General features: G+C 37.1%; 1 protein-coding gene across 1 annotated transcript in view; it reads right to left on the bottom strand.

Moving 5' to 3' along the window:
- Positions 1-25,805, bottom strand: part of DNAI4 (dynein axonemal intermediate chain 4) — a 98,211-nt gene that overhangs the window by 68,172 nt on the left and 4,234 nt on the right. The window contains exons 2-7 of the mRNA XM_049775454.1: positions 22,719-22,872; positions 16,837-17,018; positions 13,846-13,949; positions 10,836-10,989; positions 8,290-8,429; positions 355-510 (exon numbers count right to left, since the gene is read on the bottom strand). Of these exons, the coding sequence (XP_049631411.1) occupies positions 355-510; positions 8,290-8,429; positions 10,836-10,989; positions 13,846-13,949; positions 16,837-17,018; positions 22,719-22,872 (890 nt within the window). The remainder of the gene's footprint in view (positions 1-354; positions 511-8,289; positions 8,430-10,835; positions 10,990-13,845; positions 13,950-16,836; positions 17,019-22,718; positions 22,873-25,805) is intronic.

Here is a 25,805-nt window from a genome sequence, read left to right as displayed (position 1 = left end):
TATTATTTTGTCACAGAGCTAGTATATATTCTTTCACTTATAAGTTATTTAATCTATAAAAAGATACATCTCTCTTTTCCTAGACAGAAAATGCAGAGGCCCAGCATCAAAGAAAACTTCAAAGTATGTAAAGAAGCACTAGTGAAAGATGGAAAATTTGAAGCACTTGATAGATCTCCAAGAACAAAAAACAAAGCCTAATTTTTCACTTCAAAGCCCAAGATGACGCAAAATAACAAAAATACTAATTCTGAGTAAAACTTGAACATTGCATGTTTCAACAGAAAGATGACAACTACTAAAAAGTAAAATGCCAGGGGGAAACACTACTTAAAAAAATCAATGAAATATTACTTTTTTCTAATTCACTTGGTGACAATTTTGGGTCCCAATCTTTAGCATTTACATTTCCTTTGCTTCTTGTGTCAGCAGGAGATCGTCTTGCTGGTACAGATAAAATCTCCAGAGCATTAAATGAATCATATAAATCCCAGGATGTGGACATTATGCCTAAGTAAAAAACAAAAAGTAAAAATTAATTCAAATTAAGTTCTATTTTTTAGCTGTGTATATACATAACTAAATCAGAGAAAAATCAACATAAGAGGAAAAAATACAATTTTTAGTATATCACACTAGGAAGTAGGTGAAGATTAAAATTCAAATCATGGGAATATCTTAAGAAATTCTTAGCTGTCACACATTTTACTAAGTATAAACAGCTTTGGGTTTCAGAACTAGCTCCAGCTTGTCTTCACCATTCTTTGTTATTGCCATGAAGTCCTTAATAATGCTCTCATGTCCTGTTCTTTTTCTGATGAAAAAGATGATGTTCCAGACAACCACGCTAGAATACTTAGGGCCAACACATAATCCATCATAATTTGTAGGACTTTTTATTTGTAATCATTTAATTCCATTTTTATCAACAAAAATTTCCTATATACTGGTGTACAAATGTTACACTTGTTAGAAAATTCTAAACCTCTTTTTCTCAATTAAGTAATAACTCAGTTATCTTCTTTAAAAATTTTTTTGGCTTAAAGTTATCTATATCTAGGGCCAAAGTGATAGCACAACAGTAGGGCATTTGCCTTGCACGCAGACGACCCAGGAGTGGGTTTGACCCTCGACATCCCATATGGTTCTCCACACATAAAATGTACTACATTTTCACTTAAAGAATAATAATTAAATAGCTAAATTACACTCCCTAAAAATCAAAACAGAATCTAGATCTAATTAATGCAACTAGTACTGAGTAAGAACTTTAATTTTTTAAAAAGAGAGAACTCTAGCATTTGATGATGTTTTTAATGAGAATGTAACTCATATTTTGTTTTTGTTTTGGGGCCACAATGGCAACACTCAGGGGTTACTCCTAGCTATGTGCTCAGAAATCCCTCCTGGCTTGGGGGACCATATGGGACACCGAGGGATCAAACCAAGGAATGTCCCACATTAGTGCATGCAAGGCAAGCACCTTACCACTTACCAAACCCAACTCATATTTTTCTTTTTCTTTTTTTTTTTTTGTTCTTTTTTTTTTAAATGGGGTGGTGGTGGTGGTGGTGGTGATCAACTCATATTTTTTAATAGCATTTCTCTCATTAAACTTATCTTACTAGAGTCAAAGAAAGTCATGCACTTAATAAATGCTTGAGTGTCTTGACAAAGTGGATACAATTTCTTTTCTTTTTCTTCTTTTCCTTTTTTTTAGTTTTTGGGCCACACTCAGTAGAGCTCAGGGTTTACTGCTGGGCTCTGCGCTCAGAATTGCTCCTGGCAGGCTCAGAGGACCATATGGGATATCAGAAATCGAACCCATTGGCTGCATGCAAGGCAAACACCTTACTCACTATGCTATCACTCCAGCCCGGGATACAATTTCTTGTCATAAGAGTATACAAAGAAATTATGTCTTTGGATATTGAATGACCTAGACTTTTCTTCCATAATAAATGTTTCGTGACTGCAGCATAAAAGAATATGTTTATATGTGGTCAATTATAGTCGCTAATGAAAAAATTGATATAAAATTAATATTTTATAAGTCAGCAATATAAAATGTAGCAGCAGTTTAAGTTCTTTCCAATATGAAAATAGCATTACTACTTTTGAGTTCTTACCTTTGTTCATTTAAATTATATTAACTCAAGAAACAAAATCTAAATCAGTCTACCATAATATCATACACACTTAAAGCCTGAATTCTGACCTATTCTCACCCCCACAGAAGATTTATTATTTATTTAGCTGTGCCAAGTAGTGTTGGTAAGGATTATTCTGCAGGAGGAAAAAGGTAAGTCCTTTTAGCTATAGACTGTGGGGATATGAACCTCCCAAGGAGTGTTAAGAGATCTGGGGTCCTGGGGTCAGAGAGATAGCATGGAGGAAAGGTGTTTGCCTTGGATGCAGGAAGATGGTGTTCAGCATCCCATATGGTCCTCCGAGCCTGCCAGGGACAATTTCTGAGTGTAGAGCCAGGAGTAACCTCTGAGCGCTGCCGGATGTGACCCAAAAACAAACAAACAAAATAAAAACAAAAAAAAAAAAAGAAAAAGAAAAAGAAAGAAAAAGAAAAAAAGAAATCTGGAGTCCAAATCCAGTGCATATAGTTCCAGGAACTGAATTTAGGATTTGATGATCACATGATCAAAACATGTGTGTCAAACTTTTGAGTTATCTCCCCAACTTACCTCAGACTTAAGCTTATAGTTTTAGGTTATAAATATCAGTAATAAAATATACCAATAAATAACAATAATAAATACCAATAATAAAGTAATTAAAATGATTTTTTTCTATCTCTCTGAATCCCAGTTCAAAAATCAATTGTGGAGAGGGTTCCAAGTGGTGCTCCTGAGTTCCAGGGCCAGTCCTGGCGATCATCTGTGAATCAGCCATGGTTCAGTGAGAAAGGCCTAAGGGTATAGTGTTGGAGATTGAGTCTGGTTAAACACTAGCCAATAGGCTTAGCCCCTGAAAGAGTGCTTTGTAATAATAGGTCATGTGGGCCTGAAAAGACAGTACAGTGGGTAGGATGCTTTCCTCGCAAAGGAGGAAGCCAACCAGAGTTCGAGCTCTGGTATTTGTCAGAGTCCCTTGAGCACTACCAAAAGTGATTCCTGAAAGAAGCTGGAGTGACCTCCAAAATTAAAAAAAATAGTTAATGTGGCACATTTATTCCTCAGCATAGAACATAAAATTGATGTGTAATCTAAACTGCTTTTCATTGAGCTTCCTTCAAAAATATAAGTTCTAGGGGGCCGGGCGGTGGCGCTAAAGGTAAGGTGCCTGCCTTGCCTGCGCTAGCCTCGGACGGACCGCGGTTCGATCCCCCGGCGTCCCATATGGTCCCCCAAGCCAGGAGCGACTTCTGAGCGCATAGCCAGTAGTAACCCCTGAGCATCACCAGGTGTGGCCCAAAAACAAACAAACAAAAAAATATAAGTTCTAGAATTTTAATATTTATTGAAGTAATGTAGTATATATTTTAACTATGAGTTATTTTACTTTACTTGTTTTGTTTGGGGTCATATCTGGTGGTTCCCAAGGCTTATTCCTGGCACCAGGCTCACATATCACACTTGATAGGGTTTGAGAACCGTATGTGGTGCCATGGGTTGAATCTGGATTCAACTTGCAAGACAAGTATACTGCCCACTGTACTATCTCTTCAAAATTAATATACATTATTTTATTTTATTTTTTTGGTTTTTGGGTCACACCCGGCAGTGCTCAGGGTTTACTCCTGGCTCTACGCTCAGAAATCGCTCCTGGCAGGCTCAGGGGACCATATGGGATGCCGGGATTCGAACCACCATCCTTTTGCATGCAAGGCAAACGCTTTACCTCCATGCTATCTCTCCAGCCCCTCACCTTCACCAGTGCAACATTCCCATGACCAATATCCCAAGTGTCCCTCTTCCCCACCCCACACAGGCCTGTACTCTAGACAGGCTTTCCACTTCCCTCATTCAGTCACATTTTGTTATGATAGTTCTCAGTGTATTCGCCCAATACCCATAAGATAAGGGGTTAATATCCAAAATATACAAGGCACTGACAGAACTTTACAAGAAAAAAACATCTAACCCTATAAAAAATGGGGACAAGAAATGAACAGACACTTTGACAAAAAAGAAATACAAATGGCTAAAAGGCATAAAAAAATGCTCCACATCACTAATCATCAGGGAGATACAAATCAAAACAACTATGAGGTATCATCAAACACCACAGAGATTGGCACATATCACAAAGAATGAGAACAAGCAGAGCTGGCGGGGATGTGGAGAGAAAGGAACTCTTATTCACTGCTGGTGGGAATGCCGTCTGGTCCAACCTTTGTGGAAAGCGATATGGAGATTTCTCCAAAAGCTGGAAGTTGAGCTCCCATACGATCCAGCTATACCACTCCTAGGGACATATCCTAGGAACACAAAAATACAATACAAAAATCCCTTTCTCACACCTATATTCATTGCAGCATTGTTTACAATAGCCAGACTCTGGAAACAGCCTAGATGCCCCTCAATAGATGAATGGTTAAAGAAACTATGGTACAGGGCCCGTAGAGATAGCACAGCGGTGTTTGCCTTGCAAGCAGCCGAACCAGAACCAAAGGTGGTTGGTTCGAATCCCGGTGTCCCATATGGTCCCCCGTGCCTGCCAGGAGCTATTTCTGAGCAGACAGCCAGGAGTAACCCCTGAGCACCGCCGGGTGTGGCCCAAAAACCAAAAAAAGAAAAGAAAAAAAAAAGAAAAAAAAAGAAACTATGGTACATATACACAATGGAATAATATGCAGCCATCAGAAGAGATGAAGTCATGAAATTTTCCTATATATGGATGTAAATGGAATCTATTATGCTGAGTGAAATAAGTCAGAGGGAGAGAGATAAACACAGAATGGTCTCACTCATCTATGGGTTTTGAGAAAAATGGAAAAACATTTGTGTAATGATTCTCAGAGACAAAACAGTGAAGTACTGGAGGGTCTAGCTCCTGACATGAAGCTCACCACAGGGATCGTGCAGTCACAGAAATAATTACACTGAGAACTATCACAACTATACATCATTTTAAAGCAGCAAGTGTGTATACAATCAGTTTTCCATTAAAACTATCTTTCACCATCCATCTTTGAACCCTTTGATTCTACTGAGTCATCAGTTTCTTCCCTTCTGGTTATCATTTATTGAGTTACTTAAATAGTCTTAAATTTTAGTTTTCTCTTATTTAGTTCATTCATTTAGTCCCTTCATGTAATGTGTAAATAAAATGGTGTTTTGCTTTCTGACTCTTCACTTAACATGAAAACTCGTTTCATCCATCTTGCTGCAAATGGCAACATTAATGTTTTCCTTAGCTCAGTAGTGCCATAGTGAATGTATCTCACATCTCCTTGCATTATCATGGTTGTGGTTGTTTTGTGGTGCCAGGATTAAATCCAGAGCCTCATCCACGCCAGGCAAGTGCTCTACTACTTGAACTACATCCCTACCCTTATCACATCTTCCTTCTCCATTCATTTTTAGATAGGACATAGATCATTTCCAAGTCTTAGTTATTACAAATAATGTTGAAGTGAGCATGAAGGTGCATATATCTCTTGTGATTCTTGTTTTGTAGTCTTTAGATAAATACCTAAATTTTTAATAGTCTTCATTGTAAAATATATGCTTTTCACAGAAGAATATGTAGTACATGTATATGTGGTGTAAAGGAAGAATTAGTATATATACTTATCAGCCAGAATCTAACAGATAACAGTTGGTCCAAAATAATAGCAACAAAGTACTAGTCATGTAGGCATATCCACTTATGTATGCATATATACAGATACAACAATTGTGCAGAGGGTAGAAAGAAAAAATGTAGAGTTGCTTTGTTACCATAAAATATTCACATACCACCTATTAGAAGATACAGAGTTACTTAAAAGTAGACACAGATTACCTGTAAATGTAGTCCAAACAGTAAGGCAAACACTGAAAAAAAAATCAGTGCATATGTGTGCGTTATAATGGCAAGGGGTCAAGTCTCTAAGACGACTAATGATCTGTAATATGTGTATGCCTAACAATTGAGTGTCCAACTATGAAAGACAAAAGTGGATCTAGCTGTAGGGAGAGAGTGATGAGTACACACACTGTCACAACTTAAGATACCAACACCTTTTACCAGAAGTGGATGGATCCAGCAGGCAAGGAAGTAGTAGGGATAGGTGGATTCAATACTACCATCAATCAATGCTAACTCCTTCATCCACTAAAAGCAGAACGAACCACTATTCACTGCATCCACTGAACATTCACCAAAATAGCTTACTTTTGCTTTGTGAGCCTTCTTAGTACATTTGGTATCAGATATTTTCAGTAAAAGAATGTCAGTACTTCCTCAATGAGATTTTCTGCAAATTTCTTCTTTGAATGGGCTCTAGGCATCTTTTGCAGATTTTTGTTGTTTTTGAAACCAATCAAACATTTTGCTTGGTTTTGCTTTTCTAGCTATACCCAGCAGTGTTCTGGGATTACTTCTGGCTCTGTACTCAGGACTGGTGCTTAGGGAACTGTATGGGATGCCAGATATTAAATCTGGGTCAGCTGTGCACAAGGCAAGTGCCTTCCCCAACTGTACTATCCCTCCAGCCCTGAAACCAAACATTTTGGATATAATAATTAGGAAAGCAAATGTTTTTTTAGTCTATATATAGTGCTATACTTATGAGTGCTAATTGTTTAAAGATTTTCTAAACTATTTTGTCAATGTCCAACTTTTGTTATATGAGAAAATGGGGACGTGAAAGAGAAGAAAAGGGCTTGAAGGAAGAGATGAAATTGTAACCTTTGATTTCAGGTATGATACCTCCTCAATTCCAAATCTTACACTTATTTTCCAATGTTTGGTTATTATTATTTTTGTTTGTCTGTAAGGCAGCAATGTTTTACATTGTGTCAATGCTTCTATATTCTATAGATGCATTGTTACCACACTATGCCTGACACCAAAGAGTCAATGTCCCTCCATCTCTTGCCTCCCTACCCTCCCTTCCATCACCAGGCTCTGGTAACCTCAGTTCCAATGTTTTTGAAGAACCTAATAGGCACTACTGCTTTACTGCTGGAAAGTTCTAAGTCAGGAACAAAAAGGTAAATGCTGATATTGAAGATACAGGGCAATGGGTAGGGTGCTTGTCCTGCACACCTCCAATACCAGTTCATCCCTTGCTCCATATATGGTCCCCTAAGCGTTGCCAGGCATGATCCCTGAGCTAGAGACAGGAGCAATCCCTGAACACTGCTGGATGTGGCCCAATACCCTCCTTCCCCTTTACAAAAAAGGTAAGTGTTTTGTGTCAGTCCTTCAAGCTAAAGCAAACTGAAATCTTTGAGAATAAGGTCTTCTCTGTTCCTTCTAGAACCTGAAGCCTTAGGTTCACATTGAGAAGGTGGGTTGTTGTTATCTTTAAGATAATATATCATGCTAAGTAAAATGAATCAGAGAGAGAGGACATAACAAATAATTTCACTCATCTGTGAGTGAAAGAGTGAAAGAGACGCATAACAAGGGCATCAACAGTACTGAATGATGACTAAGCCTTGGCCTTGGATTACAAAATTACACTTACCAAGCAGTCCAAAGACTAGAAAAGATGGGAATAAAAGATAAGAATAAGGATAATGAACATAAGGATGTTGAAAAGGGTCTTGGGCACTTGGTGGTGAGGTATGGTAACTATGTATATCAACTTTAGTGATATTGTAGCTTTTCATTTTCTCAAAAATAAAATAAAAAATAAATAAAATAACCACAATGCTGAAAGAAGGCAGTGAGGCCAAATCAAAAGAAAAAAAGAAATCACAAAGTTTTCCCACTCACTCCAAGTTACATTTCTCTTAATTTGGCGCTTGCTTGGATAATTATCTATTATAGTTTCTTTGAAGCACTTTGTGCCCTTAACCCCTGCCAAGAATGATCCCTGGGAGCAGAGCCAGGATTAAACCCTGAGTATCACCGAGTATGCCTCCACACCCCAAATAAAGTAAAATGTTCTAGGAAACAGCGTAGAAATCAATAATAATGATCATTACTTCAATCTTCTTTATCTGTATTTTACATTTGTTAACTTATCTGTCAAATGCTGAAAGCTGTAGGTCATGGTATCCATGTGATTTGTCCCAAGTACTCCTACTATTATTTTATTTTAACATTTATTTAGTGACAGACTCAAAGAACATCTGCTAAAAAGATGGCAGTCAAGCAGAAGAACATGCAACTCACCTTTATCTTCCTTTATGATTTTGTCACATTGAACATCTTTGTTCTTTAATGATTCATTAATAGTCTGCATCATCCTTTCAACATATAGGTCATTGCCTATTCTATTTTTACAAAGGTTTTCATAATTCCTGTTTTTCTGACTATAAGAAAACAAAGTAAATGCAACTCAATAACAAAAAATTATCATCACACTTATGTTCTTTATATTATGCTTTGGGGGCCCCAGAGGGATACTCAGGGAGACTATGTGTCAGGAAGTGAACCAGAGTGGGTCATATTACGAGGCCTTAACCACTGTACTATTTTTCTAGTTCCAAAGTATCTTTTTCTTAGGCTTATCTATCTTCTTTAACATGCAATGCAACAAAAAGCAATGTTAGAATCCAGAAAAAATTTTTAAAGAAACATAGAAGGGCTTAATGCATAGATAGTGTAGAGGTTTATGTGCATGCTTAGTGTGCATTTTAACATACTGCACTAAGTCCATTCCTATTTTTGTAAATTTCTGCTAACTTACTCTGATTTCTGAAGAATGTTGTTTTTAAAATAGTTTGAAAAAATCCTCATCTACTTGCTTTGAGTAGGATCTTTGCTCCAATCTTTTATTGACCTCTTTTGGAACTGATCAGATCTATGCTAAATACATTTGTTCTATTGTCAACATCTTTTTTCAAACTTCTTTTTCAGATTTTACATTTTATTTTGTTTTCAAGATTCATTTTTATAACTTATCTATATCTAGATATCAACCTATTAAAGCTCTATTCAATTGTCTTATTTAACTTTAATAGTTAACTTTAATTTCAGCAACTGTATAAACATTTTGAGAACTTTTCTAAATGAGCTATCATTTTGATACTTTCTTAGCATCAATAATGTTTTAACTCTACCTGCTATGTAAATATTTTCTCATATAGATTATCAGAGATAAAAAGACAAATTTCATAATGGTGAAGAGTCAATTCTTCCAGCTACAAAGATCCTATTTGGGGGGGGGGGGGGTTAGGCCCAGTGGCGCTCAGGAGTTACTCTTGGCTCTGCACTCAGAAATCACTCCTGACAGGCTCAGGGGACTATGTGCAATGTCGGGATTGAACCTGGGTCAGCCGCTTGCAAGGCAAATTACCGCTCTGCTGTGCTATTGCTCTGGCCCATGCAAAGATCCTTCCTGTGAGTACATCTAACAACAGAAATACATGAAGCAGGGAGTGGAATGATAGTACAGCAGGTAGTGTGCTTGCCTTGCATGAAACCAACTTGGGTTTGATCCCCAACATCTCATATGGTCCCCTGAGCACTACCAGGAGTGATCCCTGAGTGCAGACTCAATAGTAAGCATTTAGCACTGCCAGGTATGGCCCAAAATAAAGTAAATGAAGCAAAATGAATAATTCAATTCATAAAGAGAAATAGAAAATATGCTTTAGTATAGAAAATTCAGTTATTTACCCCATATATTCCCTTAAGTTTTAGATATAAAAATCCTGATCAGAGCTAGAGGGATGGAACAGAAGGTAGGTCACCTGCCTTGCACTCATCTGATCTGGGCTCAATCCCCCACATCTCATATGATCCTCCCCTCCCCCACCCGTGCTTAGCCATGTATGATCCCTGAGTGTAGAAACAGCAGTAAGCCCTAAGCACTGTTGAGTTTGGGCTCTCAACAACCACAAAATCCTGACCAGGGATTGACAGACAGCACATGTGCTTGACAGACAGCACATGTCTTACCCATATTTCACATATGTAACCATGCTTCTATTCAAAATGAAAGAGGATGAATATAGGCACAAAAGTTTTTATGCAATTATTTTTACATGAAATAATTAAGACATAATGAGACTTCGTAAGATTGTTATTTAACTTAGTAGTTCACCTACTTTTTTTTTAGTTCACCTACTTTTTAAATAATATGGACTCTGCCTGTAAAATAAAATCATAAAGCATGAGCACCTCACATAAAATATTACGGGTCACTTCTTTTTTTTTTTAATAAGGTTGTTCATGACTGAATTTCAGTCAGACAATGTAGAATACCCTTCACCAGTGCTTATTTTCCACCACTGTCCCCAGTTTTTCTCCTACCCTCCTCCCTGCCTGCCTCTGTGGCAGATATTCCCCCTTCCCCCCCTCTCTCTTATTCTCTTTTCCTTTTTATTTATTTTTCTTTTAGACACTGTGGTTTGCATTATTGATACTGAAGGGGTATCATTCTTATAACTTTATTTAAGTTCAGCACCCAGTTCTTATCTAGAGTGATTATTTCCAACTAGCATTGTCATAATGGTCCCTTTTTGGTCATGACTGTACTCCCCAGCTATTTGTGGCAAGCAATCTAGTGTGGACTGGTTCTCCTGGCCTTCATCTCTACTATCTTTGAATATTATTATCATACTATATAAAGAAAAGAACAGGTCACTCTTTAACTTTATGTATCCTTTGATTAGACACATACCCACTAATGTCAACCATGATTGTATAAGAATAAGAAAGTTTCTATAATTTAAATGAGAAAAGTAACATAGACAATGAAACTTTGGACATACAGCACTCTTTCCGCCTCTTCAGACACTGTAGAGAACACGACTGTTGGCAAGTTTAAAAATATGATGGTTTCCGTGTCTGTAAGAAGTATATCTACAGTCTCCTCCAAGTCTTTTTTTGTAATTTTTCCAGGTGCTGCTCTTATAACTCGTAGGTCTAAAATGCACAACATAATCAAAACCACTTTAATTTCTATTTTAATTTCAAATACTTATTGTAAATCACACATTACATGTAACTTTGCATGATCAAGAAATAGGACATATAAGATCTGTCAAAACTACACGGGCATAATTCTTATAGTAAGAACTCCTAAGAATTGGGAGAGAATTTACAATTGGTAAAGACGTGATTTGGGGGTACATGGTATACTACTCTACTCTCTAGTCTTTATCAACAACTACCCTTTGTTCATTATATGTCCTTCTTAGCTGTCTTTCAATTTGAATTACAACTGATCTAATCATATTGCCTGGTAACTAAAAAGTCTCCAAAGAAAATTCTGTTTAAATATACAAGTAAGTGGGGGGAGGGGGGCTGGAGAGATAGCATAGTGGTAGGGTATTTGCTTGGCATGTGGAGGACCTGGGAGGGACCAAGTTTGATTTCTGACATCTCATATGGTGCCCCCAGCCTGCCAGGAACGATTTCTGAGTGCAGAGTCAGGAGTAACCCCTGAGCCTCTGGGTATGGTACAGAAATCAATGAATCAATAAAGTTTAAAATAAAGAATATATACAAAAGTAAGGACTGGAGAGAATACAAAGGTTAAGGTACTTGCCCAGCATGCAGCTGTGGCCACGACCCTGATTCAAATCCAGACACCACACATGGTTTCATGAGCTGCACCAGAAGGGACACTTGAGGACAGAGCCAGTGTAAAGTTAGCCTATTTCCCATGGAGCCCTGAGCACTCCTCATTGTAGTTCCAAACCAATAAGAAGATAGAAAAAAAAGTATCTATACAAATGAAGAAGGCACATAATATTCATAAAAATAATGCAGCTGCATATGGTTCACATCAAGCCTTTGACCACATCAAGGTTGATTAAAGTTTCAAGATCCTTGAAATATTTCTCTAGGAACCATGATTCAGAATTTGGACATGTAAGAGACATGATATAATCAAACTTTTTTTGTTTTATTAAAGGTTTTATTTATTAGTTTTTGGGCCCACAACGAGTGATGCTCATAGGTTACTCCTGGCTCTGTGCTCAGAAATAGCTCCTGGCAAGCTCAGGGGACCAGGTCTGTCCTGGGTCGGCTGAATGCAAGGCAAATGTCTTACTGCTGTGCTATCTCTCTGGCCCCACATTTTTTGAATATAAAGTTTTGTGTTTTTGTTTCCCACCATGTCTACAAAACACCCATCTATGTCAGATATTTTCAACACTTTATTCTAGAATAATCTTTGTTAGTTAGATATTTTGCCCAGTTGTAGGCTAATATAAATGCCCTGAGTACATTTGTTACATTAGGCTAGTCTAAATCATAATATTTGGAAGATCAGGTGTACTGAACACAATTTTGACTAGTAATATTTTTAATTTTATGAGTTGGGAAATAAATTAATATAAAGACAAAAATAAATGCCTTATGTACAAATCAAAATACCTTGTATTTTGTCAAATGACAGATATCTATTTTTTCTTTTGTCTTCTGGGCCATCCAGAGATTATCTGTGCATAAAATAATTATTTTATGCACCTATTATGAGATTAAATTTTTTATTTTTATTTATTTATTTATTTGATTTGGCTGCATGCAAAGCAAATGTTCTACCTGCTATACAATGTCTCTGGCCCCACAATAATTTTTAACCATATGACTTATATTGGTTACTTACTCCCAGCCACTTTTAAAACATGTGTACATATGTGGCTTGAGAAATAAAATTGGTGCTATTATGGTATTTTACCTAGTTTAGTGCTGGGTGGTACTCCTGGTGGTGGTTGGAGGACCACATAGTAGATATCAAACATGTGCCTGAGTATAAAAAAAATGCATTTGAGTCTATCTCCTCTGCCCTGACATCTGCCTTTTTCTCAGTTATTTACATATCCAGGAAATATTCAGGAATATTGTAAGCATTTGTCTAGATGCTCCTCCCAGATGTTCCCTGTTGTTAATGTTGCTGTGGTACATATATCCTAAGTTATAAACCAGTCAATACTTTATTTCATCAAAAGTCCAAACTTAATCACTTGATCCCAATTTCTTTGGTTTTCTATTGTCCTTTCTTTGTTCAATCCAAGACACATTTAGTCCTCCTGTTTCTTGTCAATTTCTCCAAATTGTTCTCAGACTTTCCTAGAGCTTTGGGGAGGGTTGTCTTTTTTTTTTTTTTTTTATAGTTCTTCAACTTGAGTTTGCCTGGTGTTGGATAGGAATTATGGGTTTCTAGGAGCAAGACTATAGAGGGAAGATGTCATTCTCTTCCTAGCATATATAAGGTATGTACTTGCATCACTAATTACCACTAATGATGTTCACTTGATCTGAGATCATATTTGTCAGGTTTCTCTTCTGACTCTCTTTTTAGGAATCTCTGTGCTAAAGTCTGTAACAGGACAGAAGTTAAGGCCCACCTTCATGAAGAATATTTACAGAGCTTATTAGAAATTTTACAGATTTGTCTGTTTTTCACACACACACTTTTACTCAGTCACATATTTATATAATAATGGATTCCTGGTTGTTTACATTGTACCTTGGGCTAGAATCCCATATTCCATGACTCATTTTATCACTAACATTAGTTCACCTTTGACCATAGGAGAACTCACTCTGTTGGTCCTTTCACTCACTCCTATCGCTTTTCTGCTTATTTATTGAGCATGTTGATTTTCATTTATATTGTCATTTTTTCTCCATTTTACATTTCTTATACATTTCAAGAAATTTTCCTAAAATTACTATCTGGCCATTGGATATGCATATTGCTATTGAGATGTCTTGATTTCTATGCCTTAGCAGGTGTCTACCAATGAAGTTATCCTATTTTTTTATTACCTGTATAACTACTAGGCTTTCTGTCCCGTTTGAAGGATGGTTCTTCTAGGTCATCTGATTCAATAGTTGATACACTTGACTTTGAACTGCTTCCTAAAATTGATCTTTAACAACAAACATCAAGTTACATTATTCTTTTATTCTATATATTTGTGAAGCAATTAAATATACAAATTAATACATGATCAGATTGCTAAACCAAATACTATAATCACATAAGCAATAGTGAATAAACAAAACAAGTTAAACCTTGAGTTAATTTTAATGTTGTTTTTTGGTTTTTAGGCCACATCCAAAAGGTGCTGCTGGTACTGTGCTCAAGAAATAACTCTTGACTGGCTCAGGAGACAAAAACGGGCATTGAACCTGGGTTTGCCACATGCAAGGCAAGTGCCCAATTTGCTGTTATATGCTCCAGTCACTTAATGTTCTTTTCTCTTTTTTGGTGAGATGAGTAGATACCTGAAGTTCTGGGGGATCATACAAAACTAGGGCTTCTGTGTGCAAAGAATGCTTCTGGTCTTCCTTTTGAGCTACCTCTTTATACCAATTTCTAATGCTCTATTCAACTTAAATCACATTAAATACATTTTAGAGATAGAACATGTCAAGTCTATGCTGAGAGTCCTTAATGGATTCCCAGAAATTTAGGACAGAAATACAAAATACAACCTACCTACCTACTAAGATTCTCAATTTCTAGTAAAATTCCTTCTTTCCTCCCTTTTTACTTAAAAAAAAAAAAAAAAAACTCCTCAATCTGTGGAGCTCTCTTTAAAACATCATTCTATGGGCTGAAATAGGGAAGGAACTTGCATTTCATGTGGCAAACCAGGTTCCATCCTGAGCAACCCATATGGTTCCCCCCAAACCAGGAGTAAAACCATAGCATTGCTAGGTACACACGCACACACGCACGCACGCACGCACACACACACACACACACACATACACACACACACAAACACATACACACCTTTATTCTGTAAACCTTATTTTACACCAGCTTCCTAATGGGCATTGTGGTGGCAGTGGTCAGGGCTTACTCCTGACCTCCTGACTCTGTGCTCAAGGATCACTCTTGGGAGGGCTAGTAGGATATAAGGGCTAGGTTCTTCTTTTTTTCTTCCCTCTCTCCCTCCCTCCCTTCCTTCCAGTCTTTCCTCCTTCCTTCTCTTTTTTCTTCCTTACTTTTCTTCCTCCCTTCCTTCCTTCTATTCTTTCTTTATAACTTCCCTCCCTTCTTACATACCTCCCTTCCTACCTTTCCTTCCTTTTTCCTTCCTCCTTCCTTCCTTCCTTCCTTCCTTCCTTCCTTCCTTCCTTCCTTCCTTCCTTCCTTCCTTCCTTCCTTCCTTCCTTCCTTCCTTCCTTCTTCCTTTCTTCCTTCCTTTCCTCTTTTCCTTTCTTCCTTTCTTCCCTCCCTCCCATCCTTCCTTCTTTCCCTTCCCTCCTTCCTTTTTTCTTTGTTTTTGTTTTGGGTTTTGGGTTCTGGGATCTGTACCCAGGTTATCCATATGCAAGTCAAGTGCCATGCATTCTGTCTCTCTGACCTGCTAACTTTAGAGATTTAATTGAAAGAAAATCTATTTGGGTAGTGGAAAATAAATCTGCTGATGATTACAAAAATTTTTCTTAAGTATAGCAATTTAAGATTATTCCAGGGGCTGGAGTGGTGGTGCAGCTGTAGGACGTTTGCCTTGCCCGCGGCTGACCTAGGACAAACCGCGATTCGATCCCCCTGCATCCTAGGTCTCCCAAGCCAGGAACGATTTCTGAGCACATAGCAGGAATAACCCCTGAACGTCACAGAGTGTGGCCCCAAAAAAACAACAAAAAAATGAGTTAAAAAAACAATCCCCAAAAAAGATTATTCCACAATACCATGTACAATTTTTCCTTTCTATTTACAATCTCAACTGCTCTTCAAAAGGATCAGTTGAATTCTTTAACAGTGGTCCTCAAACTATGGCCCGCGGGCCACATATTCTATTTGTATCTGTTTTGTTTCTTCATTGCAAAATAAGATATATGCAGTGTGCATAAGAATTCGTTCTTAAGTTTTGTTTTAACTACAGTCAGACCCTCCAATGGTCTGAGGGACAGTGAACTGGCCCCCTGTTTAAAAAGTTTGAGAACCCCTGCTTAGAATATTCTTGCATGGCAGATAACCCCTGCATATCCCTCTATAAGCAAATTTGAAGACAGACTCCAGTACAACACATTTTCTCCTGAAGTCCTTTGGTTTGCTTGTTTTGTATTTGAGGCACGCCTGGCAATGCTCAGGGCTTACTCTTTCCTGGCTTTGTACTCCGGAATCACTCCTGAGTAGCTGGGGAACCATATGGGATGCCAGGGATAAAACCCAGTTTGGCTGCGTGCAAGGCAAGAATTCTACCTGCTGTACTACCATCCTAGCTCCTTCTCATAAATAAAGTTTTATGCTTAATTAACATTCAGAATTTTGCACTAATCACACTAAAATTTATGCAGCCAATAATAGCCTTATAATCTTTAGACTGTTTTAGGTTATCCTTTTTTTATATAATTACAAAGACTAAACTCCTGTAAGCATTATTATAGCATCAATTATATATAATAAAATACAAGATTTCACATATATATATACATATATAAACTGGAAAGAAACCCTAAGAGAATAGAAATTCACATGGTAAATAGAGATGTTAGTAAGAAAAGACAATTCTTCCTATACAACAAAGTATCAATGAAACCAAATAAATATATGGTTAGTTATATGATGCTAGCTTCTAGCCTTTCATTCCTCAAGACATCTTTAGTAAATGTAAGTATTGCCTCAGAAATATTTTCGTTTCCATAGAGGGCAACTCATGAGACATGCAAAGCTCTACAACTAATTAAAACACAAAAAGCACATAGAGATGGTACATGAAGACATGAGAACAGACAACTTAGTAGGCAGAAGACATCAACATAAAAGTTACATCCACAAGGAACAGTCTACCCTACCTTGTAAACTGCCCGAACATACTAGGATACATTGTATTCTGAAATAGAATATAGGAAGAGATAAATTCGGATGTAAATGATCCTTCCTGTGAAGTCAGTAGTTTATTTGGCTTTGCTGCAGCAGCTGGATCTGGATGGAACAGAGGTCTCGGGGTAACATCCACTCCCTGCATATCATACACCTGGAGAAAATGATTTTTAAAGTGAATTAAGTAAAAATAAAAAAAGATGGAATTCCTGAATAAAAGGTCTTAGAAAACAGAATAGCAGAAAAAAAAAAGACAAGTATAATGTTTTGAAAACAAGATTAACATGGAAAATTACAAAATGCTTTATACAAGTAATACATATTGAGAAATAATATCGAAAATAATTTAAAATTTTTTCAGGTGTATTTAATATTCTATGCATGATTTTTCAAATAAAGTACTATTTTCCACTTAGCGATTCATTAATAAACATTTCAACCTATTACCTATTTTTGGTTTATACTTTGTGACTAAATTTTAACCTTCTATATGAAATTGAACACATATAGAAATGTAATTATGAGGCTGGAGAGATAGCATGGAGGTAAGGCGTTGTTTGCCTTTCATGCAGAAGGTCGGTGGTTCGAATCCCAGCATCCCATATTGTCCCCTGAGCCTGCCAGGAGCGATTACTGAGCATAGAGCCAGAAGTAACCCCTGAGCACCTCTGGGTGTGATCCAAAAATAAAAAAAAATGTAATTAGTATAAGACCACATAGTATACAGTATAAAGCAAAATAAAGATAGGGGCGACCACACTTATCAGTATTCAGGGCTTACTCAGAAATCAGAGATCAGAGATCTCTCATGATCCAGGAAACTTATGGGTTGAAAAACATCTAGATCAGATTGGCCACATGCAAGGCAAGTGCCCTACCTACTGTACTGCCTCTCCGATGACGACCCTAAAGTAAATATTCTCATAATAAAATCGAGAGTAAATTCTATACTGAAAGTATCTCCAGATTACTCTTTCCTGCCACACTATGGACCCCTTTACCCCTCTGACTCATTATAGTCTTCTACTTTTCTCAACAATAATCATTATCTTGACCTCAGTAATTACTTCCTTACCTCTTTGCAAAATTTTAAGAATTGCATCCTTTGCCATAGCATTTATTTTCATAATTCATGAAGTAAAATACACATACAGTATAATGTAGTCTACTGAATCTTCACAAACATGCTTAGCATTTAGACTCAGGCAAAAATTATGACCATCTCAGAATTTTTTTAAAAGAATCCCTACATCCAATCAAAAGTAACTATTGTCTGAACACAATAGGTTTTAATGGTAAAACTCTTGATTTGAGTTACTTTGGAGGATCCCACTCTGTATTGGAAGGCTAATCGTAGTGAGAACATTGGAGGCTCTCTTAGCTCTCGGGGATCATTTGGTGCTGGGAATCAAACTCAGGGCTTCTGCCTGAAATATATGTGTATATATATGAAATATACATTCAACCCTTTGAGCTATCACCCTAGTCCTTGTTTTTAGGAAGGTTAGTTGGAATAATACAGTACATATTCTTTGGTATATAATTTATTTTTCTCAGTATTTTATGGGATGCATTTATATTATTGACTAGATTTATAGATAGTTCATCTTAATTTACATATACTATTCCATTGAAATATCACACTTTAAAAAATGTTAGTCACCATGAAGTACAAAATTATTCATGACTGGGTTTCAGGCATACAATATTTCAACACCAATCCCTTCACCAGCTGTCCACTTCCCCCATCTGCGGGCCCCACCACATTTCCCTCCCATCCACCCTCCTGTGTTTATGGGATACTTTTCAAAAGCTTTGGCAATATAGTTCATAGTAGTTGCTGATAGATTTCATCATGACATAATTGTAGTGTTCCCTTCCTTGTCCTATCTTCCCACCTTACAGTAAGAGGCAAGCCTCCTACTAAAGACCAGTATCAACTGCCTTTGGATATATGTTATTCCTCTGCTATGTTTATTTATATTCCACATATGGGAGAGATCATTCAGTGTGTGTCTCTCCCTCTAACTTCACTCAGCATGATGCTCTCCAGCCCCATTCATATAGCATCAACTTGCATGATTTTATCTTTTGTAAAGGCCCATTAATATTCCATTGTGTATATGTACCATAGTTTCCTTATCCAGTCATTTGTTCTTGGACAGTTATTGTTTCCAGATTTTGGTTACTGTGGATAGCGATGCGAGAAACATAGGAGTGCAGATGTCCGTTCTCCATTGTCACATTTTGCTATTCTATTATTCAAAAAATTTTATAGATTACTTTTTTTGACCTACTATAAATGGTGTTGCTGTGAATACTGTTGTACAAGCATTTTGAGAGCACTGTATAAATTTATGCTATGTATCTAAGTGTAGGACTTATGGGTAATTGATTATGTGCAATAGATACAGTTGGAACTTTTCTCAAGTGATTCCCAATGACTGTTTATAAAAGTAGAGTTACTCTAAGCTTTCTCAGAACTTGGTATTTTCCAATGTAATTTATTTTGCCTATTATTGGGGGGCGTTGAAGAGGGTGATGAAAAAACTCCAGCTCTTTGAGCTATATCCTTAGTCCTACTTTATTCTGTTTTCAAATTTTAGGTAAATACTAATATATTATGACTGGCATTGTAATCTTTTGTTCAAATTTATATTTCTCCATGCAGGCACCTACACAAAATTGCGCATTCATCTATGGGTAATATAAATGATGTTGGACTAGATTTTATTTGGTTTTAATATACACTGAATTGTTTCTAGTTCATAACATCTGAAAATTTTTTCCATAAACATTTATGTATAATTTCTTTAGCCCAACAGAACTTTGCTCCAGTTCACCCTTCTTGTGTTAACACTGAAAAATATTATCTCCACATATTACATTCCTATATATCATAGTTCAAAAATGCATCATATATGTATTTTCTATAATTATTTTTCAAATAAGAGGGAAAGGAGCAAATGTATTAATAATTAATAATTAATAATTTATAATTACATAATCACATTTACTGGAGTTGTTAATATGCACACAAATTACCACCTGGAGCTATTGGCTTTCCAGATACATAATTTCCTTTAGTATTTATTGTTAAAGTGGTCCTGCAAACAATAAAAATCATAAATTTCTGTTTAACATAGCACAATTTCCCTTTAGGTTTAAATTATAAATAAATGATAGATTTGCTGCATATAGTATTTATTGTTAAAGTGGTCCTGCAAACAATAAAAATCATAAATTTCTGTTTAACATAGCACAATTTCCCTTTAGGTTTAAATTATAAATAAATGATAGATTTGCTGCATATAGTATTTTTAAATAACATTTTTATTTATTTATTTTGGTTTTGGGGTCACACCCGGCAGCATTCAGGGGTTACTCCTGGCTCTACTCTCAGAAGTCGCTCCTGGCAGGCTCAGGGACCATGTGGGATGCAGGGATTCCAACCACAGTCTGTCCTATGTTGGCCGCTTGCAAGGAAAATGCCCTACCGCTGTGCTATTGCTCTGGCCCCTAAATAAAATTTTTAATTGAATCACCATGAAATATGTTTAAAAGCTGTTCATGATTGAGTTTCAGCATATAGTATTCTTTATTTTAAAAGCCCCTCCCACTTTTCAGTATATTATTTATATTTTAAATGACTAAAAAAAAAAAAGGAAAACTGCAGCTCCTGGGATCAGAGAGATAGAACAGCAAATAGGGCACTTGTTTTGCACATGGCCAATACAAGAACATGGGTTCAATCCTCAGAATTCCATATGGTCCCATGAATCTCTCAGGAATGTTTCCTGAGTGCAAAGTCAGAAACAAACACTGAACACCAATGAAAATGCCCCAAACTGGAAAACTAATAATAGTAATAATAATAATATAAAATTGCAGCTTCTGGAAAATTTGTTCTTTCAGATCTTGTATTTCTCCTTTAACTTGACCTTGAGGTTTGGGGATGAGGTGGGTAAGGGTAGGGTTGCTTTAAGAGCAGTTTCTAAAGATATGCTTGTTGGTAACAGTTTTATCTAAGGAGATATTCCAAGTATCCTTTGGCATGATATATTGTAAGGTACAAACTTGCAAAGAGGAATTACTCTCTGTCCAGTTATTGTTTATTTATTAGTTATTATGTGCTTCTTGCCCATAGCAGTCACTTTGTGGGGATAGTGACCAATATCAACTGCCAGAGCTAGGCTGTAAAGCAGTTAGCAACATCAAAGTTTTTCTCGATGACCCTTTGTATCACCACTATCAACCAAAGTTTTAGGAAAATGCAGCTTTTCAACAGCAGCTTAGAAAAAACAAGGTGTTTGTTTGTTTATTGTTAGTTTTTCCCTTCTGGCCTCCACTGTTTCCATAAAAATGTTATATTAATCTGACTGGGGTTTACTTTAAATGATGTACAATTTTTCTCCTGTAATTTTCCAGACTTTTTGTCCTTAAATTACTAAGCTGGTCTATTTGTGGATCCCTTTGTATTTATCCCTTTTGCAGTTTGTTCCTGGATGTGTAAAGTCTTATTTTTCAATGAATATGAAATAAGTTTTCTTTACTTATTATTTTTTTGGTTTTTGGTTTTTGGGCCACACCCGGCAGTGCTCAGGGGTTACTCCTGGCTGCCTGCTCAGAAATAGCTCCTGGCAGGCACGGGGGACCATATGGGACACCGGGATTCGAACCAACCACCTTTGGTCCTGGATCGGCTGCTTGCAAGGCAAACACCGCTGTGCTATCTCTCCAGGCCCATTATTACTTCTTTGAATAATTTTTTTCTCTCCTTTTGTGGGGATGATTTTGTTCTGGAGTCATTTCTGGTGATACCCCGGAATTACTTCTGGCTCAGTGCTTTAGTGTCACTCCTGGTAGTATTAGGGGGACCATTTGGTGACAAGGATCAAACCAAAGCCTCCCGCATGCAAAGCAAGTACTTCCATCTTTGCACTTATCTCTCAACCTTCCTTCTTTCTATCTCTTCTCTCCTTTTGATATTCCCAATATGCTTAAGTTCATGTCTTTGATCAGGTCTTTTATTTCTCTGGAACTTTGCTCATTTTATCTTTCTTCTTTATTTCTTCCATGTTCATAGGTTGTATATTCTCTATTGTTCTGAACTTAAGTGTACTGTCTTTTTTTCAGTTAAAATTATTACTGATCTCTCCTAAATTTTAGTTTGTTATTGTACTTTTCAGCCCCAGAATTTCCACTCCATCGAAGTCTTTGTGATACTCTGCCTCTTCTTCCCCAGACTTCCTGGTAATCTGAGTTTTAAATCAAAGGTTACGGGTTTGTCATTATCCTATACTGTCTATTCTCTTGTCTTGTTTTCTTATATTCCACAGATGATTGTGGTTGTCTGGCATGTGCATATGTGGCATATGTATGTATATATGGTATTTAAGCACATCTGCAATATATACGTGTACCTCTACGTGTATATTTGCATCCTTCTCCCTCTTTTTTATTTAACCTGATGTGCTCCTATCCACATTGTAGCCAACTGCAGGATTCATCTTTTTGTACATCTGAGTAATATACCATTGTATATCTACAACACAGCTTCTTTCTGAGAGGGGAGATTTTTGCATCACACCTCGCAGTGTTCGGGGACTATTTCTTGCTCTGCAATCAAGAGTGATCCTGGTGATGTTCAGGGTGTCATATATTGTCCTGAAGTTTCAAACCAAAATTGGTCACATGCAAGGAAACCATCTTACCTCCTGTATTATCTCTCCAGCCCACTACCTCAATTTCTTTATTCCTTTGTCTGTCTTTGAATATTTGGGTTGTTTGAATTTCAATTAAGTTCTTCAAGGTAACGTTTTCAATCAAGTCAAAGTTCAAAAGATATTATTACCTGGGGCCCTGCTTTGGGGGCAGAAATGTTCATTTTTTCTGCTTTCATGTCAGCTGTAAAGATTATCTTTGACGTTCCTAATTTGCTTTGATTTGCACCAGCATATCCTTTGATTTGAGCTCCTTTTCCTGGACTAAGAGAAGTTGGGGACTTCCTATATCAGGGAAAGAAAGCAACACAAAGGATTCAGTATTGAAGCACAATAAACCAGTAACAAAATTAGTCTTAGTCTTCCACTTAGAAATATAGAAACAATGTAAACATATAAAAACCTTTTTAGAGTTTATTATGTGTAAACATATGTTCTAAAAACTATGTATGCACGGCTACTCTTTTTCTAACAATTCTGAGATTGCTTTTAATATTTCCCTGACTTCAGTTTTCTATCTACAAGATGAGAATAAATAAAAATTCCTTTGGGCTGGAGAGATAGCACAGCAGTAGGGCATTTGTCTTGCATGCAGCCGACCCAGGATGCAGTGTGGTTCGAATTCTGGCATCCCCAGAGCCTGCCAGGAGTGATTTCTGTGGGCAGAGCCAGGAGTAACCTGAGTGCTGCTGGGTGTGACCCCCAAAAAAAAACCAAAAAAAGGAAAAAAAATTCCTTTAAAGTCATTGAATAATGTTATCTCTACTATTTCTAATAACTTTCAATAAGTAAATCAAGTAAAAAGTTTTAAGTGATTTCTCTTTTATTAAATTTTTCCATAATCTATAAGCTCAATTAGATCCATCCATATTTCTTATTTCCTCTTCATGTAAGATGCTAATTTTTCTAGCTATGTTTTGAAATCTGTTTCTACTTCTTGAGTATCCTTATCAATAATACTGTCTCATCTCCTAACACCCAATGTTGCTCAGAGATTATTCCTGGCTCTTCTTCTGTGCTCAGGGGTCACTCCTGGCAGTGCTAAGAGAAATGCACAGTGACATAGATGGACACCAGGATGACCACAAAGGTATTGAGCCACTTTACTCACTGTGCAGCTCTCCAGCCCTATCCTACATTTTATTTCCTATCTCTTCTTTTGGGCATGCAATTATGCTTGTTATCTCAACTATTTTTTTTTTTTTTTGTTTTTTTGGGTCACACCCAGCAGAGCTCAGGGGTTACTCCTGGCTCTATGCTCAGAAATCGCTCCTGGTAGGCTCGGGAGACCACATGGGATGCCAGGATTCAAACCACTGTCCTTCTGCATGCAAGGCAAACACCTTACCTCTATGCTATCTCTCCAGCCCCTTGTTATCTTAACTTTAAAACTCTTCTATAAGCTGTTTCTATTACTATCACTCTCCTTTCACAATCTAATTTCTTAAAATATTAGTCATTAGTACTATCTACTTTGGTACAGGTAAAATGTGAGTTGTGGTGAAGACCTCTTTCAGCAAGAGGAAGGAGCGGGTAAATTGTGAATCTGAGTTAGATCTTAAAGGTGAGTTGAATTTCACAAAATGTATAGGGTGTACTCGTGTGTGAAAGGGGACAGGGAAAAAGAGGACAAGAAATATATGTGTCCTGAGGAAAGATTGTGAGGAATGATGAAGGGAGAAAAAGAACATAGTATAAACAGAGAATCTTATACCATTCAGTTATATAAATGAAGAAAATCAAAATTGAGTTTTGAAATAAGTATAATAGTCAAGATAAGCCTTTAAATAAGCAATAAAATATCTTAGAAGGTTTTTCATTTTTAGTAGAAAAGTGATCAAAAATTAGGTGGCTGGAAAGATAGTACAGAAACAGGTAAGGCACTTGCCTTGCACAAGGCATCCCTGTTATCCTATATGGTCCCAAGTCCCCAAAAGTGATCCTTGTGCACAGATTAAGAAGTCCTGAGACCACCAGATGTGTTCACTCCCCAAATAAAAAGTGACAGAAATTAAAAAGAAATTGAACATTATACAGAACACACCAGAATCAAGATTATTAGTTAAAATGCTACAGGAATAATCCAGGGTAGCCAAGTGTAATCTGGGATGGCAAATGTAGAGATAAAACCAATGCAAGACTTGAATCTGAAGCTGTGAGAGCTCAAGACTTGTTTGCCTTAGGAGACTGCCCATCCCAGAGGTGCCAGACCTTATAGAAAGTAAGGTGCTAACTCACAAGTACTTGCTTCACATGCCAACTAACCAGTTTGGATCACAAGCTCCTAATCATCCCCTTCATGAAGTTCTCACAGGCCCCAGCCAACTGTCTGAATTATTGCAAAGACAGGAAGGCTCATCACTGAAGACAGTCCAAATGCCCAGAGCCTGTTTAAATTAGTCCAGGAGCTATTCAAGGCTGCTAGTTTACTTTGCTTATCCTTCCTCATGATCCTTGCTCTTATTTTCCTCCCATTTATTCTGCTTCCCAATAGGTCCCCTGGCTTCCACATGTGGACCCGTGACCTCTGGTGTGCGATGCATTTTCTTTCTCAGAATCTATGAGGGCTTAAAAAAAAAGAGAGACAAATACCAGACGACCTCTCAAATGGGCAATATAAGAAACAAAGCAAGGAAAGGAATAAATAGGCAATACATAAATATTCAATAAAAACAGACTGACAACAGAACTGAGTGAAAGAGGAAGAGATGAGGACAATGACGAAGAGATAAGAGAAAGGGAAAGGGCTGGGAGAGATAGCACAGCGGTGTTTGCCTTGCAAGCAGCCCATTCAGGACCAAAGGTGGTTGGTTCGAATCCCGGTGTCCTATACGGTCCCCCGCGCCTGCCAGGAGCTATTTCTGAGCAGACAGCCAGGAGTAACCCCTGAGCACCGCCGAGTGTGGCCCAAAAACCAAAAACCAAAAAAAAAAAAAAAAAAAAAAAAGACAAGGGACTGAAGTAGGAACAGTTGTGGAGGGATAATGGCACTTTGGTGGTGGATTTGATATAGTCAATCTGAAGCACAAATATTTAACAGTTGTAAACCATGTGACCTCCATTATAGTAAAACAAATTAATCTTTTCTTCATCATAGTCATTTCTGTGTTTATACATCTTACCATTGTAATGAAAGCAAATCCTGGGCGCTCTTAAAATAGCAAATATGGGCTGGATTGATAGTAAATTGGATAGGATGCTTGCCTTGCACACAGTTG

The sequence above is a fragment of the Suncus etruscus genome, chromosome 6 (assembly GCF_024139225.1).
Source record: "Suncus etruscus isolate mSunEtr1 chromosome 6, mSunEtr1.pri.cur, whole genome shotgun sequence".
Lineage (NCBI taxonomy): Eukaryota > Metazoa > Chordata > Mammalia > Eulipotyphla > Soricidae > Suncus > Suncus etruscus.
Note: the sequence above shows the minus strand (reverse complement) of the source record. Positions and strands in the feature narration are given on the sequence as shown.